Below are 21,881 nucleotides of genomic sequence, written 5' to 3'. Positions count from 1 at the left end.
ATATGGCGGACCACACATACAATGAAAATGTGTTCAGAATAAGACTTATGGAGACTTTATTTCGTTTTATTCAAGAACTATGATTAGCTTGATCTTAAGATCAACGAACGAGCTACAATGTCGAAGAAACGCGTGGCTTATTTTTACGATGAGGACGTTGGAAATTTCCATTATGGTGAGTATTTTGACAAATAAAATCAAGTCAAATTTGGGATAAAAAGCTCATTAAAATCAATAAAAATTAACACGATCTATCTTCCTAACACGACACTGGACGTTTTTAGAAATGCATCTATTTCTTTTGGCGGGGTATCTTGTAGTTAAACCGTGGGAATTTATATCTAGATAACTGACATTTTTTACAATATACATGATAAAGTTTAATCCCAACATATTATAAGCTTTTGTCAGATGGTGATGTATAACTTGCTGTAAATTATTATCATGACCATTTGTTAACAATTATAAATTATTAGATCATACTTTATATAAGTGGGAGATGCGGTGGCCTTAATGGTTAGTGCGCTAGACTCCCGGCGTATCCAATCGAACAAAATCAAACCAAAAATCAATTAAACCCAATCGAACACCAATTGTTCGATTGGGTTTGGTAATCAAACAAAATCGAACATCTATTTTGCTGTGAGTTCAATTTTCGAATCAATCGAAGACAATCGAACTCAATCCGATTCGATTTTGTTCGGAATCCGTCTCTTTATAAGTAAAACACGCAGGACTAATCAGAGGGACAGTGCACCGTACAAAATGTCCGCAATATAAAAAAACTGGAGTTCAGTAATCGAACGTTCGACTGACTACAATTGTCGACTGTCGGGTAATCGACCGTTCGATTTTGTTCAATTGTCGCCTGTTCGGTAATCGAACGTTCGATTTTGTTCGATTGACCAAATTTTATTGTGAGTTCGATTATGTTCGATTACCGAACCCAATCGAACGATTGGTGTTTGAATGGGTTCGATTACTGAATGTTCGATTGCATACGCCGGGTAGACTCCAGATCAAGCAGGCTGGGTTCGATCCTTTGCCAGGGTACTGTGTTCTGTTTTTGGGCAAGATGCTTTACTCTAGTTTTTCAATTGTTGGATAACGTTATCCACCAGATAAATCGTTATCCAGTGGATACCGTAGCTTGTTTTGTCAATTTTTATGTATCCAGTGGATAGTGATTTATCCAGTGGATAGCATTATACCCCCTTTGAATAACTTGGTCCAGGGGTATAAATGGATACCGGTGAATTTACTGTTAGGAGTAACCTTTGCGATGGACTAGTAGATGGGGAGTAGAAATAGGGTTGTCCTAAAACCCGGAATGCCGGAAATCCGGATAAGAAAGCCCAGAATCCTAAAACCCGGAATGACCTTTTTTGTGTACGCCTTTTTCAAGATAAATACGTGGAAATCTGTTATATTTTTGGGAAATTGGAAGTTTGTTATGAGTCGCCAATTACGTTGCGAGTCAGCGAATCAAATTGTCAATTTCGATACAAAGTTCCCAACTTTGGCCTTACTGAACTTCGCAATTTAGCTAGTTGAAGAGAAACAAAAAATGTTGTTTCAAAGTCATGGCGATATCTGAACTCAATGATTTTAAAGGAAACAAGATGCGGCGGGAATATTCCAGCGATTCTTGCGGCTCAAGTTGCAAAATACTTATTTGAACAAATAGTCGACTTCAATAAAACCTTACATTGTTTTTAAATTGTACAGATTAAAACCTTCTGTAGTTATGTTATATCAAAAAGGGCTTTGCTACGCTTAACCGTTGGGAAAAAGCCATAAAAATAAAAATATAAAAGAATCAAAAAATTTAAATTAATGTTCAGCTTTGTTCAGCGAGCCGTAAACATGTTGGCGTAACAAATTAGTCTTCCCTATCGCCTCGCTTCGGCTTCGATTAAAATCAACTTTAAGCCTAGTTCTCATATGATCGTCCCGATCGTCTCTGTCGCTTCTGTCGCTTCAAAAAGTTTGCTTGCTCCAATCACCTCAGACTTTGCAAACGACAGAAGCGACAGAGACGATCGGGGCGATCATATGAGAACCAGCCTTTAGGTAAAGATGGGTAAACCATGCATCCAGTTTCATCCGGCTTACAAACGCAAAAGACTTGAAAATTATGATTATACCTCGCACAATGCGTAAAAAATATATTTTTGTACAAAAAAGGAAAATTTGACCAAATTTATGCCTGCACAAAATTTATTTATCGGCAAATTATTGCGTGCTGGTGCGAAACGTTGTCTGACACTTCAACTTAATTATTTTTTTTTTTTTTTTTTTTTTTTTTTTTTTTAATTCATTCACAAAAACAATAACACTTATTACACGAAAAGAAACTACGTAAAAAATTACTTACATTAACAACATACAAAAAAAGAAAAATTAAATAAATAAATAAAAGGGCGACTCCTCTGCCTAAAAAGGTTTCCTTTTGCCTATTATTACATCAGTTCATTATTATTATTTTTTAACAAATATTATACGCGATAGCTACTTCATATAGTTCAGTTTGATTAACAGCAGTTACTAATAATTAATATTTAATCCTAAATGTTATTTATAGTTAATACTTGATAATAATTGATGATAATTGGTGCAGAAAGATATCCTAGATAAGTAATATAAAACAAAAAAAGTATATTTATCTCTCAAATGCACTTTGGCCTTGGTTCGCTTAAAGAAGGTTAATATACGAGGGAGTTTTTTTTTTTTTTTTTTTTTTTTTTGGCAAAAAAGACTACGTAATGTCGAGAAGTGGAAGTAAAAGATTCCATTTCTTAGAGGTAGTATCTAGGTTGTTGGACTCTATATGAAACTGCGATTTAAGGGACACAAGAAAAGTTGTTAAAACCGGGATCTTCTTGTTGACTCTGCAGCTCCATATATAATGTCTTGCCAGAAGAAAGCAGAAATTTAATTGAAGTGAAAACTTGGTGGTGTCTGGTCTCAGACCCAGATATATGGCGGCGTGTTTTGGATAGTCTATCGTTATTAGGTTGACCTGTTTAAGTTTTTCAGTCAAAGTTTCCCAAAAGGTTGCTACTATTGTACAGTTCCAGAACAGGTGGATCAGGTTTTCGGGATGGTTGGTACAAAAAGAGCAGTTTGGGTCCTGCTTTATATCAATTTTTGTTAGGAAAAGGTTCGTTGGTAGAATACGATGAAGAAATCTGAATTGGAAGTTTACGAGTTTTGTGCTTTTTGTGCAACTAGCTGCCAGACAATAGGCACTAGTCCAGTCAGCAGAACATCTTTCATCAGATTTAATACTGTCGTTCCATTTCTCTTGGCATCTTAAAGGTGCGGTTCTTTTGGAAGAGAGGAGCTTCTGGTATACAACTCTGTTCGCTTTATCGTTCTTAATAAAAGTCTCGGAAAAGGTATCGGGATTTTCTATGCTACAAGGTTCTTTGCCAAGACAGTTAGAGTTGAAATGGTGCCGAAGGGCAGAAATAAGGCCTAGATACTTATGTTTATAGGTTGTATTCGTATATTGTAAGTGCTGATAAGATCTGCAAGAGGGAGAAAACTGCGCGAGTCCGTCATTAACTGGCCTACCTTAGTAATTCCATGTAGGAAAAGATGTTTGTAGAAAACCGGTCTGTTTTCGATTCTAATTAGTGAATTATGCCATATGTGTTGTTCCAGAAATTGCTGCTCGGTTTTGATTTTGTCATCAAAGTTAGCCTCTGACCATATTTCTAAAATTTCTTGTAGAAAAGGGTCTTGGACCGATATCGACTTTGAAATGTCACGTTTATGTAAGTTGCATCTGAAGATTAGTTTGCCGCCATACTTCCCAAGTTCAAGTTCAAAAAATTCTTTCCATTTTCCGCGGTTAGAGTCGTCAAGATATTTTTTAATCCAAACAGTCTTGAGCGATTTGGTAAAAGAAACAATGTCAACCATTTTTAAACCTCCGTTTTTATAGTCGTTTATCATGACACTTCGCTTAATCTTATCACCCTTATTGTCCCAAAGGAAGCTGTAGAAGAGATCGTTTACTTCTTTGATGATTTTATGATTTGTCGCCAAAGGGGCTAGAATGTACGTAAGTTGAGATGCTGCTAGACTTTTGATTACTTGGATTTTGCCGAGTAACGTTAGCCGGCGATATTTCCAATTGCTTAAAATGTTTCTAATTTTGTCCGTTTTTTCCCTATAATTTATGTTTAATGTGATGCTAGGATCAGTAGAAAGCCAGACGCCGAGGGCCTTAACTTTCTTTTCTGGCCATTTAAAGTTCTTCTCAGGAAAAAGTTTTTCCTTATTTCCCACCATTGATCCAATCCATAGAGCTTCGGTCTTTTTGCTGTTAAGTCTGAGACCAGACATACTTCCAAAAGTTTCGATCGTCCTAAGTGTGGCGGATAATGACTCCCTAGTGCCGTTCAGAATGAAGGTTGTGTCGTCTGCGTACTGGCTTATTTTGATTTCTGAGTTATTTACATGTATTCCTTTTATGCTCTTGTTCGATCTGATTGCTTTAGCTAAGATTTCAGCAGATAATATAAATAGATAAGGCGAAAGAGGGCAACCTTGCCTAACGCCCCTTTGTATTCGGAAAAAACAGCTCCCCCAGCCATTGTTTAAGACACAGCTTTCGATGTTATTGTAAAATGTTTGAAACCAGCTTATCAGAGAAGGGCCAAACCCAAAATACTGGAGCGTGCGCTCAATAAAAGACCATTCAAGCGAGTCGAAGGCCTTTTCAAAATCTATAAAAAGCAATAGCCCTGGGATATTTTTTTGGGAAGCATGGTTAATGATGTTATCTATCAATCTTATGTTTTCTCCAATAAATCGACCCTTTAGGAAACCCGTCTGGTCGTTGTTTATAAGTTTTTGGATAACCGATTTTATTCGATTTGCGATAGCTTTTGCGGCTATTTTGTAGTCGCAGTTAAGGAGAGACAGTGGTCGCCAATTCTTAATTAAATGTGGTTCTGCGTCTTTTTTTGGTATGAGTTTAATGATTCCGCGTCTTTGTGTGATCGAAAGACTTCCTTCATCATATGAATAGTTGAGAGCACTTATCAGAAGGGGAGACACGTCTTTCCAAAAAGTTTTGTAAAACTCAGCTGGGAGTCCGTCAGTTCCAGGGCTTTTGTCCCGATCCATGCTTTTTAGCGCTTTTAGACACTCTTGTTCTGTTAAATGACCTTCGCAGCTCATTGCCTCATTGTGGTCCAGAACCGTGTCATTTTCAGATTGGAAAAAAGCGCTTTCGCGTGGTATCACATTTTTCTGGGATGTGTAGAGCTCTTTATAAAAGGTTTCACATTCAGCAAGGATTTCTCTGTCGGATGTGACAAATTCTTGATCAGTGATTTTAAGCTGGCTTATTGTACTCAGTTTGAAGTGTCTTTTCTCAAGGTTGAGAAAATATTTAGTGTTTTTTTCACCTTCATTGTACCATTTAATTTTACATCTCAAGATTGCCCCTTGGGTACGCACTTTGATTATCTCTTCTAGTTCGCTTTTGAATAACTCAAGTTGTTGTGTTTTATTTGTTTTTTGCGTTTCGCTGACGGCAGCCGGCTGTTCCAGTTCTTTCTCTAGTAAGGCAATTTTTTCTTCTAGCTCATGCTGTTTATTCAAAGTTTTGCGCTTTTTGGCGGCAGCGAAGCTAAGGGATTTTTCCCGAGTTTTAAGTTTAATCATATCCCAAAGAAGCGCAGGGTTTATGGACTCATCGTTTTCGTATTCATTCTGTGTTTCACGGATAGTTAACCTTATCAAATCAATGTAGTCCTTATCGGCCAGAAGTGATGTGTTGAGTTTCCAAAAACCAGGCCCTCTTGGATTTGAGTGAAGAGATATATTTAATGTGATCATTGAGTGGTCTGTCTTAAAGCCCGGTAGAATGTTTGCAGAGATAATGCTGCACAGAAAACTTTGACTTGTTAAGAAGAAGTCTAATCTACAGTGAACAGAAGGCTGTGTTTGTCGCCAAGTATACCTTCTTTCTTCGGGGGTTCAATATTCTCCAGGCATCAACAAGATCGAAGTTATCGCATATCTCATGAATGGTTTTTTGCGCGTTGTGATGTGTTTTGGGCAGGCCCCCTTTTTTATCTTTCTCTACATCAAGAACGAGATTGAAATCGCCTCCAATGATTATTTCTTCTCCTTCGAAATCTTGAAGGTGATCAAAGAGATTTTTAAAGAAAGCAGGATCATCATCGTTTGGGGCGTAAATGTTTGCTAGGGTTATGCTTTTTCCATTTGTTTTTAAGTCACACAAGATAAGGCGTCCTGAATCATCGGTATAGGTTTTTTTGATTTGAAGATCGAAGTTGTTATTAAAAAGAATGCTTACACCAGCTTTTTTGCTGGAGAAGGAGCTGAAAAGGCTTTTGTATCCCCATTCAGTAGCCCATAGGTGTGAATTTTCTTGCGAACAATGTACTTCTTGCAGCATGTAGATCGAATATTTTTTAGATCTGAGCCAATTAAAAGTTTCTCTTCTTTTAGCGTTATTCCCAAGGCCCCGTACATTGAGAGAAGCTACCGTGATTGTATTGTTATCTATATTGTGTTGAAATAAAAGGTGATATAATCGATATCTGCACTATTTGATTATTTGACAATAAAAGCGTTATGAACAGAACACATACGACATTGTTTTGCATACTGCTCAGAAATCGTATTTTTAAGCTTTGAAAGTAGAAATTGTATACTAAATATCTAGAAATATTTTGGCGAAGTACTTTGTATATCTGTGCATACTGAAGTCGACAAAAAAGTGTTGTAATAATACGAAAAGCACGTTGGTGGCACGAAAAAACACAAAAAATTACACATAAACATACTAAAGCGCGTGAGGTTAGGCAAATAATCAACAAATAAAGCATAAACAAAACTATAAAAAATCCTAATCAGTTTGGGTTAAGCGACTAGCGGGTCCGAATGGTGAAAATCGGATCGAGTAAGTATTGTCGGACAGCTAAGCCGCCCGCCACCTGTAGCATAGAGATTTATATATAAAGAAAGTAAGGTACGAGGTATAATTATTAAACACAGTTACTCATCTGCTTCGTCAGCTGCATCTAGACGTTTGCCGGGAGGCCAGAATTTGCCGTTTACAAACAGTTTGTCGGGCTGGCTCTTGCTGAAAGATGCTCTCATGCCCTGTCGTCGTGCTTCTTTGAAAACTGCCATTTGATCTTTCCGTCGCTTAATGATTTCCAGTGGAAGATCACGGAACATTTGGAAATCAGTATCTTCTAGTCGTCGCCCTAAAGAAAAAATTTCCTCGACATCTTTATATCGAAGAAATCTGGCAATGATTGGACGTGAAGCTGTGTCGCTATTCCGACGGGTTGTGAGGCGGTGTACACGTTGAATTTCAACGTTGCGGGCGTTGCGGTAGCCGAGATCTTGTTCCAAAAAATTTCTGAGCACTTCTTCGGTGTCTTCTTCACGTGCTTCTGGGATATTGAAATATTTGATGTTTTCTCTCCTGGAATAGGCTTCAAGGTAGAGGTTCTTGGAGACGATGTCGTTCATTTTGGCAGTGACCTTCCTTTCGCTCTCAATCAGAGAGGCTATTTTTTCATTCTGCTCCTCTATCTTCTTCTTAAGCTCGTCTTGACGTTCCTTGCACTTATCGCCGTTGAAAGTACAGGACTTCTTTAATTCTGCTATATCACTCTTGGTCGTTGCTTCAAATTCTTCGAGCTTGGCTGTTCTTGCCTTGAGATTTGCCAAATTGGTCTCTATATTTCTGACGGAACTTTCAATTGAATCAAGTTTGCTCAGTCTCGCGATTATGGAGTTCAGTTGTTCTCCAATGAGTTCAATTTTGTTGAGAGCATCCATGATTTCGTCGTTTGCCTCGTGTTCGCTGCTTGTGCTTTCGTCTATTGCTTCTGCAAGATCTCTGGGTTTTTTCGCTTCATGCAGAGGCGACGTCTCGTCTCCAGAACTTGTAGACGATCTGTTTCTGCGTTTTCTGATAAGATTTGACAATTTTTCGGCCATGAAAAGCTTTTGGAAGGCGGACGGCTTTTAGCGCGCTCCTACTCCGCCATCACTCGGCCCAATCTTATTGCTTCCATCATCAAGCAACGAATATCGACAGCGTTTGATACCTATTTTCGAAAGGACGTGTTTATGCTTAGATGCAATAGACGGTATATGAATGTAATGCTTCTACTCACTATCAGTCAGAACATTGATAATTGTGCGTTTTCGTCAAACAAATATTTGTGCAACTTGAGCCGCAAGAATTGCTGGAATATTCCCGCCGCAACTTGTTTCCTTTAAAATTATCGAGTTCAGATATCGCCATGACTTTGAAACAACATGTTTTGTTTCTCTTCAACTAGCTAAATTGCGAAGTTCAGTAAGGCCAAAGTTGGGAACTTTGTATCGAAATTGACAATTTGATTCGCTGACTCGCAACGTAATTGGCAACTCATAACAAACTTCCAATTTCCCAAAAATGTAACATATTTCCACGTATTTATCTTGAAAAAGGCGTACACAAAAAAGGTCATTCCAGGTTTTAGGATTCTGGGCTTTCTTATCCGGATTTCCGGCATTCCGGTTTTCCGGGTTTCCGGCATTCCGGGTTTTAGGACAACCCGTAGAAATACTCCTAGGGGCAATTCCATGTGAGAATGTGAAAAATCCAGATTTTTAAAAAGTAATTGGACATAAAATCATACCCTGTACTATATTGTTGACAAGTTATAGTACACAGAAAAATAAGTTTCAGTTCGCTTGTGATAGCAATGCATTCAGGGGGGGTCTCCAAAGTAAGTGTTTATTTTTTTAATAATAAACAATAGGTGAGAGACAAATTTTTTAACTTGCTTTATAAAATTTGGAAATGATTTGTGTCTACAAACAGTTATATCAGAAGAAATACCTCAAAGGAGTTAATACATAAAAAATATAAATTTCACCCTGAACTTTTTAAAAAAAATAGTTATTAACGTTACGTAACGTCTGTAACGTTTGCACAATCTTTTTCCATTCTTAAAACAACCATTTAAAAGATTTCAAAGATATTTCTGCCACAAAGCTAAATATTCTTTAAAAACACTTTGGTAAAAAGCAGTCCCTGAAAAACTGCAACATTTTCCAAAAAATGGTAACAAAACTTTGTTACGGACGTTACGTTATGGACGTTACAATTCTTGAAGCTTGTGAGTTTGGACTGTTTCTGCCACAGTTAAAGGCAATTTTGGATATGTGAATTCTCAAAGAAAGCAGTGTTTTAAAGAAGGAATGGATTATACCCACTGGAGTCCAGTATATGTCTGTGGGTTTAGATAGTTTGAGCATGCTCATGCTCAAGGCTGAGTACTTTATGTAAAATGCATGTGGTGTCCTTCACACTGTGTTGGGACATTTCACAGCTTTAACATAAAGTAACAACCAGTTTGATTTATAAAATGTTAAAGTGCTACTATGATCAAATTTTTGATCTTCATATTTTTACATTGTCGTGAAGAATTAGACTTTCTTACTCACCTTGCAAATTTTCAATCCATTACGAACATCAGAAGTCCTTTTGTTTTAACGTTTATTTCCGATATTTTATGGCCGCCATTAAACAACCTTGTTCCAAGGCTTGGTTGCGAATAGGGAGAAAATGACATCAAGGGCTAAAATACCTCACGGGTTGAAATTAGAATAACAATCAGCATAGAAAATTGCACGAAAAACAAGCCCAAAGTTTTTGTTGCTTTTCGCGTGATTTTCAATACATATTGTTATTATAATTTCAACCCGTGAGGTATTTTAGCCTTTGACGTCATTTTCTCCCTATTCGCAACCAAGCCTTGGAACAAGGTTGTTTAATGGCGGCCATAAAATATTGGAAATAAACGTTAAAACAAAACGACTTCTGATGTTCGTAATGGATTGAAAATTTGCAAGGTGAGTAAGAAAGTCTTATTGTACACGAAAATGTAACAATATGGAAATCGAAAATTTGATCATAGTAGCACTTTAAATACAAGCCATTTTGAACTTTTATGTCCAAAAAAATGTGGCCTACAATACAAAATAATATAATAATTCACACAGTGTACCGTCCGTAACATTGGCTGTAACGTCCGCAACGTTAAAGTTCACATAGCATTGTATAATTGCGAAAGTGAGTTTAAATGAAATGAAGCTTTTTGGTTCACACAACTTCTCTACTTCAAATATTTGGAGCAGTTCATGCAATAAGCCCTGACACTTCACAGGAATTCTCCATTAATACCAGTGCTCTTGCTCATGTGGTTGTTTTTTATGTAACGTCCGTAACGGTGTGTTTTTTGCTCTATTTTAACATATATAGGCCAGTCAGGTGGAAAACTTTTATAACTCAATTAATGCATCAGTAGGCACAAACATGATAATCAATGTAACATTGGACAACTTCTTCCTATTCTTTGCCTGTGCTAGATTAAAGTTTCAAAAATGACTCTGAATGTAACATCCGTAACTGTGGAAATGCCCCTAGTCACTTCATACTATGGAAACCGAGGTATAATCTGGCCTAATGTGATATTTTTATTTTGTTCAGGCCCAAATCATCCCATGAAACCCCACAGACTCACATTAACACATAACCTGGTATTTAACTATGATCTTCATAAGAAAATGGAGGTAAGCCACTTTTATTGCTTTTCATAGAGCTAAAACATAAATGACTGTCAAGTGCTTTGTTTTTAAATTACATCTATAAAGCTTTCCCAGCAGCCTATCTAGAGTTTGCTGACTTTTGTGCAAGTTTTTATTGTCTTTATAGCCAGAGCAAACTTTAACTTTACAAGCAGGTATTATTTTAACAGTTCTAGTTTAAGAGTGGGAGGCGCGGTGGCCTAATGGTTAGCGCGCTCCACTCCGAGTCGAACGGCCCGGGTTCGAGGCCTGGCCGGGACGCTGCGTTGTGTTCTTGGGCAAGACACTTTACTCTCACAGTGCCTCTCACCACCCAGGTGTATAAATGGGTACCGGCGAATTTACTGCTGGGGGGTAACCCTGCGATGGACTAGCATCCCATCCAGGGGGGAGTAGCAATACTCCTAGTTGCTTAATGCCACGGAAACCGGGATAAGTTCCGGCTGTATGGGCCTCATGGCTCGGAGACAGACTTTACTTTACTTAGTTTAAGATTTGTACAGGGGATTTGTGAAACTTTTGTTGTGTTAATTTTCAGAACTAATGCTACTTTGTATTTTGAATCATCCAGAATAAATAAAAAAATTGTGTCCTTCAATGTGGATTTATCTTTTTCTTATACAGGTGTATAAGCCTTATAGGGCGACATATCACGACATGTGCAGATTTCATTCTAGTGATTACATAGAGTTTCTAAGGAGGTAGGATCAACAAAAGTTTGCTAGATTTAATTTTCCAGCATTAACAACCATGGTAGTGAGTACTCTCCTAGTCAGTGTAACACTCATGAGGGGGTTGACACTAATAAATGTCATGGCTGTGTGATTTACTTGTAATTACTGCAGTTATAACACAAGGTACATGTAAAGAAAGCCTGTTGTATTTGTATTGGTTGATAAAAAAGTTGTCATTAAAAATAATTTTTATTTCATTGGGCATTGTGGTGTATTTTGTGGGTGAAAATGGAGAATTCAGCAGTGTAAAATGTTTTTTAGCCCACGGTTGTGGACCAATCAGAAACGAGAAAATATGCAGCCACCCAATCAGAACTGGAAACCATTCATCTGTTTGTGTTGTTTTCCTGCTGGCTGGTAGCACTCTGTTTGAGTTAAAATAAGCAGTGATTACTTTGGTTCTGGTTTTTTGATACACAAAAAAACTGCTCTAGGTTATTACTAAGTAAACATAATAATAAGAGTTATATTAAAAAAACTGTGACTTGTAAATTAAGTGGTATATTTATGTACTAAAACGTGAGAGGCATGGTGGCCTAATGGTTAGCATGCCGGACTCTGGATTGAACAGTCTACAATGGAGGTAAAAAAGACTTGGGACACTTATGAAGGCGATCTCTTAATCATGCCAAATAACCTTTTTGTAGTCCAAAAATTGGTTTGGCACTGTTCTTGTTCATTTCTTAACTCCCCCTTCCCCCCAGCAATGTTGACAGACATATATACCCTGATCTTGGTGTGTGAGATGGTCAATTCTCAACATTGCTTGGGGGGAAGGGGGGTTAGCAGTCATTTGGCACAGAAATGTGCTAAGTGTCCCAACATTAATGTCCCGCATTGTCTGAAATCCACCACTTTCAGAAAAAGGCTCCTAGAGTTGTAAAAGTAAATAAATTCTTGTCGTTGCTTCACCATGAATGTTTCCAACATCGTATAAACCATTTTTGGAGTACAGGAAAGTGTTTTCACCAGTTGACAGCCTTTACGGCCACGCGCGCGTTTGATAGGACTGTATTACTTGATGTGAGTAACTAGTAAACAAATGTAAACAAACCTGCACGCAATATTTGGCGAAGTTTTCGCAATGTTCATTTTTAACTAAAGTCATTGCCGCCCTTTTTCCACCAAGCTCTTCAAAAAGTGGCAAGAATGGGAGCTTTAGCGTGGTATTTAAACGGATACAGCAAATTTCCTTACAGAAGAAAAGCAAAGAGAATGCCGTATTGCGTTACACAGAGTTGCTGCGCACGTGCATGTGAACACTTCTCGCGTACAGTTCTCGGCTATTTAAGTGATTATATCTTAACATGCACTGAAACATGTTCTATAGTTACGGTGTATTAAAACTGTAATAAATATTCCTTCGAAGTCTATCGAAGTGCTATGTATATAATAAAACACACTTGCTGGGTGATTTTCAACAGTTCTCGCCCTAAACAGAGTTAAAGCAATAATGGAATGTTAGCTAATTATTTTCTAAAAGCCGAGAACTGTTGGAGAAATCATTTTCTGTACAAACCTTGAAAGAAAAAGCATCTCCTTAACAAGAAGAAATGTTAAAAAATAGTCAAAAGCGTTATTTTGATTAGTTGCTTCAAACAAACAGTCCAAAAATGACTTTTCATTGGTGAGAACTGTGGCTGAGAACTGTTGTGTTGTACACAGTGTTTCAGGTCACGCACCATGGCAGCTTGCAGTGCCACGTCAATTGCTCTGATCTTTATCGACAATATCCAAAAGAAATTTAGCAAATGAATCGTTATGCGTAAAATACGAAAAAATGCCTATTCTGTTTCCGGAATGCCATCGGTACGACCTGAATGGCCTGTGGGATGCAAAGCTATGTATCCTGCTTGGTCACGTAGCGTAACGCGCTGTAGCGGGCCCTGGTACGAGATCGGCTGAAAAAAGAAAGTTTTCCAATGGCTTGTCAAGCACAGACATATATTATTTTAATGTTAAATTAGGCATTTCAGTCAGAGGAAATCAGAACGGTAATAAATTTACCCGAAACTTTTGACGATATGCGCTGTACAGAACTCTAACTGAAAAGTTTGCGCGGTTACGAGAAAGAAACAATACGACCGAGATATAACGTTATGGCTTTGTTCCCTGTTGTTCGGTAAAAAGTTGATTTTAATGCAAAAAAACAGCCGATTTCACTATTATACAACGTTTTTCGTTTCACTGTAGAGAATCTATAAATATTTTGCTGTTAAATATAGGGAAATTTTCATTTTGTTTGTGAAAGTCAATTTCAGACAATGGAGGTCAAAAAGACTTGGGACACTTATGAAGGCAATCTCTTAATCATGCCAAATAACCTTTTTGTAGTCCAAAAATGGGTTTGGCACTGTTCTTGTTCATTTCTTAACTCCCCCTTCCCCCCAGCAATGTTGACAGACATATATACCCTGATCTTGGTGTGTGAGATGGTCAATTCTCAACATTGCTTGGGGGGAAGGGGGGTTAGCAGTCATTTGGCACAGAAATGTGCTAAGTGTCCCAACATTAATGTCCCGCATTGTAGGTTCGAGCCCTGGCCGGGGTCACTGTGTTGTGTTCTTGGGCAAGACACTTTACTTTGACTCATAGTGCCTTTCTCAACCCTGGTGTATACATGTAAATCCGGCACTGACTAAATATTACTGGGGGGTACCCCACAATGGACTAGTATCCCATCTAGGGGTAGTAGAAATATTCCTAGCTGCTTAATGCTATCGAAACCGGGAAAAGCTCTGGCAGTATGCGCCACTTGGCTCGAGGCTTCCGGTGTTCCCTATGCACTGACACATGCTTTTTTGACTCTCTAGGGTAACACCGCAAAACACAGCAGGACAGAACAAAGTGGTGAATAATTTTAATGTTGGAGAAGACTGGTAAGTCTTTTTTCCCTTCATATGAATGTCATTTACAAAGTTTGTACTATAATATTGTATTCAAGGTTTGAAATTATTTTTGCCTAAGTTAATGTACATGCAGTATGTCAGGGCTTGAGAAAAAATACTTAAATTCAGGCTTACGATTCTGGGCCATTAGCTCTCATATCATGTGATATTTTGTTTACCCAACTGGCCACAGGAAAATCCTGTGTAACTCTGTGTATTTTTTTTTGCAACCACAAAGTCTCTAAGATTCAAAATAGTCCTTTGATAGTCATTAGGAGCCAAGCAGCTCTTTGTAATACTGTATATTAACCTGTCCTGCACTTTTCTCTCTGTAGCCCAGTGTTTTCTGGCCTGTTTGACTTCTGTTCAATTTACACTGGTGCGTCGCTGGAGGGTGCTGTAAGACTAAATCAAGGGGTATGTGTACAGAGCTCTATACCCTGTGTACATCATTGTTTGTCCAATTATATGTAACAATGAAAATACCAGATAAGAATTGTAATTAATTGCGGTTGATTAGCTAGTCAGTTTACTAGCTACAGCTGTAGTTATGTTTGTTGTTAATTTGTATTGCGTTTTGAAGGTTCTGTGAATGAGGAAGTACGTAAATTTCCTTTTTTTTATTAATTTTGTTTTGAAGGTGTGTGACATTGCCGTCAACTGGGCAGGAGGCCTGCACCATGCAAAGAAATGTGAAGTAAGTTATTGACAGTCACATACATGTACAAATTTTCCCAGTCCCTTGGCACTTCATTAAATGAGGTTTCACTGTACATGTAACTGTTATAAAATTCTCTTCCTAACCAACAAAGTACATTGTACACTAACTTGTAACTTCAATTATGTGAATGTCAATGTGCTTGAAGTAAGTTTGAATGTACTCGAAAGTTTGTCTAAACGTGTCAAGCTCCTAGTACCAGGAAAAAGAGTGTGACATGTGTACATGCACTCTTTCTGTATAAGCAAGGGGTTAGTGTTTTTTGTTTGTATGTTTGTTTGTTTGCTTTGTTTTTTAACTGATGCACATAAAAACTGTTTATCTCTCACCAGGCATCAGGGTTCTGCTATGTGAATGACATTGTTGTTGCAATACTGGAACTTCTAAAGTGAGTTAAAACATTGGATTTCAATAGTTTTTATTGGCCTCCATGTCATTTTATAGTTTAATAAAATAATGCAATAGGCCATTTCCGGTTCCATTGCCTCTGTTACAAACGGTCTCGGGCCATCATGAGTGAGTTCCTTAGGTCCCTCTCATTTCTGGTTGTGCGCGCGGGCAAGACCGGAAATGTATTTGTTTCATTTGATATCATCTGAAGGAAGTGAATGATTTGACTATAGGTGTATCAATCGCAATTTAGTTCATGGTCATTTTAACTGTTAGTATCTGTTTGTTTATAAATTTGTTTGTTTGTTTTTATTTCAGATATCATTCCCGTGTGTTATACATTGACATTGACATTCACCATGGCGATGGAGTACAGGTAACCTGTCCAAAGATATTTCTACAAATTGTGGATTGCTTGCTTCTATTCTTTCTCTGTTTACAATACACTCACTTTGTATTTCAATGATAGTTTATAAACTGTAGAGTGGAGGACAATGACTTAATTCCATATTAAAATAAATTACGTTTTGTTTGCAGGAAGCATTTTATTTGACTGATCGTGTCATGACCCTGTCCTTTCACAAGTTTGGAAATCAATTCTTTCCAGGGACTGGTGAGTTTAAGGGAGGGGTAATGGAGAAATGATTGTCAGAAAGTTTGAAAGGAACCCTTAATCAGTACTCTACTTTTAATCTCATTTTGTGGGCAAAGCTTAGCTTTAAGCTACATTGGTAAGAAACCAGGATGACATCTGGTCTGATGGGCCTCTAGGGCGACTCTTGTCAATTAAAATGCTTTATTGTCTACTGACAGTAAAATCCTTTGTAAGTATGGCATAGTATAGTACTTAGTATTCTAAATAATCTGACCATTGTCTTTTATTGCAGGAGATATGTTTGAATTAGGAGTTGAAAATGGAAGATACTATTCACTTAATGTTCCCTTGAAGGATGGAATAGATGACCAAGGTATGACATAATTTTGCGAAGCTAATGGCATTTAAAAAATCTTTCTCCAGTAAAAATAAAAAAAAATATAAAGCTTCACCAAATACAGTAGTCCCTCAGTCTGCATGTATTTGTTTGTATGATTGTTGACCATACTAGGATAGGCACAATAAAATAATAAAAAAAAACAATTAATAATAAATGGCTAGGAATTTGTTGTGGCATATCCACAGCGAGGCTCTTCTTCCACTGTTTCTAGATCAAATTAGAATTTAGAAGTTTTGTCCAGAGCCCTTAGAGCAAAAATGAGAATCAACAACGAATTTAACCCACATTCTATAATTATGATGCCGGGTCCAGCATTCAAACCTGGGTCACATTGATGGGAGGCAAGCACTTTCACCACTGCACCATCCCTGCTCCTTAAAACAACTGTGGATCATTGGGGACGTTTAATATATGTATTGAGAAGCAGTTGATTTTGCAGGTTTAAGTGTACAGTACATTGTTAATATTATTAACTGTTTTTGCTAGGGTATGCCAATCTTTTCAAGCCCATAATGCAAACTGTAGTGACTCACTACCAACCCAGCTGTATTGTTTTACAAGTAAGTACATATTTTAAGTACTTGGTATTTCTGTTGCTATTTGGAGCAGGACTTCGTCTTACCGTACTTCTCTTCTTTGTTTGGTTGCTGGTTAATTTCTCTCGCCATTTGTATTGCAGTGTGGAGCTGACTCGCTTGGCTGTGACAGGCTCGGGTGTTTTAACCTCAGCATTAAAGGGCATGGGTGAGTCTCTCCTGACCAATAGTCCATTTTACAGTTGCCTGCCAAGTGACCTGGCCTTTGAATGGTAGTGAGGCTGAGAGTGACCTTGCATTGATACAAACCTTTCTGCTTTATCATGTAAATGCAAACTAATTAACATCAAAACAACATGATTTACAAAACAAAAGCAGTGAGGTCTGTATCAAAACAAGGTCACCTCCAGCCTCACTTCCATTCAAAGGCCAGGTCACTAAGCAGACAACTGAAAAATGGTCTATTATCATTTCTTCTCTTCAAAACTCTATCTCTATAACCCCCACTTCTTTCTTAACCTTCAGATACATTGTGTACTTGTTAGCAGACGCATTGTATTCTTTGGACTGTAAGTTTTAAACCAGATAAAAATGTGTGGTTTTACCTTTTGCAGCGAGTGTGTGCAATATGCGAAGACTTTTAATCTTCCTATGCTAGTCCTTGGTGGAGGAGGTTACACCATTAAAAATGTTGCGCGGTGCTGGTAAGTTACTCAGTTGAACAAATATTTTTTTTCAGTATACTTCAGTTTATGGGATACTAGAGAGGTTTGGTACCACGTTTGTTTGTTTCAGTGTTTTGTTGTTGTTGTTTTTTCGTGATTGGCCAAAATCCAACTTTTGCCGTCTGCCGTTTACCGTTTGCTATTTGTTCATGAAAGGGACTTTTTCGTGTTTCCTGAAAACGTGTAACTTTTTTTATGGATTTATTTTTGATTGACTGTTGTTCTGTATTATTTTTTAGGGCATACGAGACATCGCTGCTAGTGGATCAGGATATCTCAAGCGAAATTCCATATAATGGTACCTATAGCTGCGATTTGTCAGTTTATGATCTACTACGCTTTAGCATAAAAGTGGTTTTAAAAAAAGAAACAAAAAAACAATATACCAAAGTTTTCACAACCGACAATCACAACGTGCCCAATACCACAATGAACCAATCAGAGCTCGCAATAAATCTTTGCAACCGCGGCCAAGCGCGGGAAACTTGCAACCCGGCGGTGTGAAGCGCGGGAAACTATAGGAACCCCGTTCACGATTTATGCGATTTGACTCAGGGAGCTAGATCGCGATATGTTAACTCTCTTTTTTGTGTTGCACAAAACTACCTTTAAATCAAAGCAAACTTCAAAATAATACTTTACTAAGGTAGAAAAACACCAACGGTATAATAATAAGACAAAAAGGAACAAGGATGGTTTAGATTAGCGAAGATTAAGACGGATTACGAAGCTCCTTCTGTATTTGAACATTTGAACTTGCCTTGGAGCTGAGAAACTTACCATACATTGAATTTTCCACACAGATTACTTGGAGTATTTCGCCCCAGACTTCTCACTGTACCCAGACATCGCGGCCAGAATAGAAAACCAAAACACAAAACAGGTACGTGTATTTATACAATAACTGAGAGAGTGTGTTCTCGCGCGCTGAGCTCATTGTCTAGAGCTATGGTCAATAAGAGTACAGTATGGAGCAATCTTTGCTGACGTCGTATTTTACATTTTGCCCATTAGCATACGTCTTTGTGTAGAGAAGGCATCCTGCTATATCCAAAAGGAACTCCAGAAGTTTAAAGAACTTTTAAAGCTTAGTAATTGGCGAAATTTTCAGCTCTTTACGTGTAATATTGAAGGAAATATTAGCTTTCAAAAACTGCAAAATTTCTGGAGGCAAAAGCGCTAATGAGCCCATAAACTACCTAAACTCACAATTTTTGTTTCTTTTTTCCACCTCCAGTATCTGGACCATATAAAGCACACTGTTATAGAAAACATCAAATGCCTGACAGGGGCACCCAGTGTACAAATGCAACAGGTGCCCCCGGATTTTATGTGCTTGGAGGCCATGGAAGATCAAGAAGACCCTGATGCCAGGCAGGATGAGGATTCGAGGTGAAGAGGGGGGAGTCAAAAGAGGGAGGGAGGTAGGGATGAAGAAGAAGGGAGGAAGGGGAGAGGAAGGGAGGGAGGCAGTAGCAGAGGGAAGGAGAGAGGAAGGAGAGGGAAAAGTCTGCTCGATTTCCAACCAGGATGCTTTTTTGCTGTAACTTACTGTAGTGGCTATACAAGTATTAGAGAGATCCTGTGATGAAAAGTATACAGTCAACTCTCTCTTAACGGAAACCTTCATAAGACGGACACCTGATGTTGGTCCCGTTCCTGCCGTTTTTCAGTCATTTTACTGTAACTAACGGACACCTCTTTAAGACGGACAGTTGGAGCCGGTCTCGAATGTGTCCGTTTTAGAAAGAGTTGACTGTATTGCTAATCACAGCACTTTCTTTTAACGCAGATTTGAGGGAGAGTTTTATGATGGCGAACATGACGTGGATAAGGAAGACGCTTATGTAGAGGTGTAAAGAGTATACATCTGAGAAGACAAAGTTGTGTTCGAGGTTGAAAACTTGCATTGAACAGAAGGACAGAGGAGAAGGGAGCCAGTGAAAATGCCAACTGGCGCAAGAAAACAAATAACGACGACAACTGCAAAGAGCTGTTGCGCTTTCGAGAAAAAACGACATCTGGCCAGTCCCTGATCTACGTGCCACTGTAAATATGCACTTTATGAACGCGTCTTCAGGTGTCCCTGCTAAGCGAAACTTTTAACGCTCAAGACGATAACATGTATATAACGACTGCATACTCGCGTCCCAGGACTCTCGCCTTATTTATGTGTACATTGTGAGGCGCAGTTTACTTAAAGGTTTGCGTTGTTGCACTGTCATTTTAAATTTGTAGGATGTAAAATAAAGTGACCGTTCTTAAACGCAAGCTGTTGTTTTTGACGTCTTTTAGCCAATATTTGGGTCGTTAGGCAACTCTTTGGTGAAGAAACGCTACGGATCTGCCCTTATCTGACATATCCCAGATCTAAGAATAGAAAAGTATTGTGTTTATATCACTCTACTAAGAGAGAAGAGACACTGCCCGTGGTCAATTCGGATAAGCAAGTAATGAAAACGAATAAAGAGATTTTGGTGGGTGAGAAAAAAGCTAGATTTTGTTTTGTTTTGTTTTCAACTTAAATTTTGAAATATTTAGGTGGCTCTGAAACAGCTTCGGAGAATTTTTTTAATTTTGCAAAAAGGTGTACCCTAAAGGTGGATTTCCACTGACGCGTAATTTTTTACGTGCGTGAAAAAATTAAGAGACAATGTATGAACGACTTGCGTAAATGGGTAAGCATGACTGTCTCTAAATTTTTTCACGCACGTAAACGCACGTAAAAAATTACGCGTCAGTGGAAATCCACCTTAACATGCTGATCATTATTCAATGCTACAAATGGGGTTCACCGGACTCACAAAAATATAGACAAATGTATGGGAAATTAAAAACGTAGCTGAACGCTTTCTAGCCCAATTACATCCTTGAAACTCGGCGAATAAAAACTTTTCCCTTGTATCTTAACTTTACAATTCATAAGTTGTCCAGAATTCAAGTTTCGTAAAATATATTTGCCGTTGGAGTCCCATACAAACATTGTAATTTCTAACCGCGTTAACCTACCCGTCAAGATGGCGTCGAAAACCGTGATAAGATCAAGAGCCTATTACCCAGTACTAGACACATGTACGCGTTGCAGGATTTTACAGCAAAAGAGAGAACACTCGCATTCTTTCTTAGTTATGGAGTTTTCCAAGTTTTCGGCTTCGGCCGATGTACCCAATCCTTTAAGCTTTGTCCACTTTTTTTTTCAAAGTAAAATTTAAGGGAAAACTTTACAGTTCTTCGTGTGTGGCAATGCAACGATCAGAAAGAGAACACATGCAAGGTCAAACGGAATTGCGTATATCGCTTATCTAATGCCCGAACCGGCGGTGATTTAAATATTGTTCTCCCATATAGGTAAATTATAAACAATATGTTGTTTGTTTGTGCAAATAATAGATAATATCTTGTTTGTGTGAATATCGAATACTAACACAATTGTCTCTCTTTTTACACCGGATACGCAGTTTATCGCGGGTAACTTGTTTGGTCAATTTATCGACCGCAAAATATCAAATTTTTACACTGACGCAAATAAAAGGTTAAAGTCGAGTTAAGTGTTTTAAAGATAATGTTATGTTGATTTGGTTATTGGCCAAGAAAAGGGTTGCACTTGGGGTTGTAAACATGTTAGCTAAGAACAGTAACCTGAAAAATCTTAATGTTGCGTTGCGGTTTTGCGTCATTCACATTTTTTTTCCTTTTCGAGTCAGTAGAAGCACTTTCTTTCTGGTTCTATTTCGTGTTTTTTTTTTTTTTGCCAACGTTTCTAGTACTTATGCTGACAACCGATTTAGTTTTGGCATTAAAAAGCTATTTTGTACCGAGGTCATGACTTGTATTCAGCGTGTACATGATTATCATGAATTGTGCATCTCTCTGCTAACGAAATGCACTCACAGTCTAAAAGCTTATGTTTGGACCGAGAAACCCCTCAACTGCCCGTAGGATATCTTCGACATATATAGGTACAGTACACCGTCCGGGCTCTCTAGATATATAGGTACAGTACACCGTCCGGGCTCTCTAGATATATAGGTACAGTACACCGTCCGGGCTCTCTAGAAATTTCGGAGGTAGAAAATGAAATAAGAGGCCTTCGCGCTCATTGCCCAGCGAGAACCATCCCTTACATTCAACACTGTTTATTTTACTGGCAGCTCTTCGGATCGCCTGCTCGGACCCAGAAAGAGAAAAGAGAACCCCTAAGCAGAACGAACTGTGCGCAAATCTTACATTTTGCTCGGAGTAATA

At 38.2% G+C, this 21,881-nt stretch overlaps 2 protein-coding genes across 2 annotated transcripts; one reads left to right on the top strand and one right to left on the bottom strand.

Annotated features, from left to right (window-relative positions):
- Positions 1-6: 6 nt before the first annotated feature.
- LOC144639244 (histone deacetylase 3-like) lies at positions 7-19,902 on the top strand. Its single transcript, XM_078498537.1, has 17 exons — positions 7-175; positions 10,553-10,635; positions 11,275-11,351; positions 14,198-14,263; positions 14,608-14,689; positions 14,913-14,969; positions 15,323-15,378; positions 15,699-15,756; positions 15,918-15,993; positions 16,268-16,348; positions 16,862-16,935; positions 17,055-17,119; positions 17,526-17,615; positions 17,876-17,934; positions 18,440-18,519; positions 18,874-19,028; positions 19,429-19,902. The coding sequence occupies exons 1-17, from the start codon at positions 118-120 to the stop codon at positions 19,493-19,495; spliced, it is 1,284 nt and encodes a 427-aa protein (XP_078354663.1). The 5' UTR covers positions 7-117; the 3' UTR covers positions 19,496-19,902.
- LOC144637643 (uncharacterized) lies at positions 6,766-8,060 on the bottom strand. The gene has a single exon (XM_078496701.1). The coding sequence runs from the start codon at positions 8,005-8,007 to the stop codon at positions 7,048-7,050; it is 960 nt and encodes a 319-aa protein (XP_078352827.1). The 5' UTR covers positions 8,008-8,060; the 3' UTR covers positions 6,766-7,047.
- Positions 19,903-21,881: the final 1,979 nt, after the last annotated feature.

Source organism: Oculina patagonica, chromosome 14 (genome assembly GCF_052425735.1).
Source record: "Oculina patagonica isolate OP01 chromosome 14, crgOcupat, whole genome shotgun sequence".
NCBI lineage: Eukaryota > Metazoa > Cnidaria > Anthozoa > Scleractinia > Oculinidae > Oculina > Oculina patagonica.
This window is presented reverse-complemented; position numbering and strand designations above follow the sequence as displayed.

Excerpts from the sequence above, each read along its gene's own strand:
- LOC144637643 (XM_078496701.1), bottom strand. The coding sequence starts at position 8,007 with ATGGCCGAAAAATTGTCAAATCTTATCAGAAAACGCAGAAACAGATCG.
- LOC144639244 (XM_078498537.1), top strand. The coding sequence starts at position 118 with ATGTCGAAGAAACGCGTGGCTTATTTTTACGATGAGGACGTTGGAAAT. Across the intron at positions 14,690-14,912 it reads CTGTAAGACTAAATCAAGGG|GTGTGTGACATTGCCGTCAA; the intron begins GTATGTGTACAG and ends TTTGTTTTGAAG. Across the intron at positions 15,757-15,917 it reads ACCATGGCGATGGAGTACAG|GAAGCATTTTATTTGACTGA; the intron begins GTAACCTGTCCA and ends TTTTGTTTGCAG.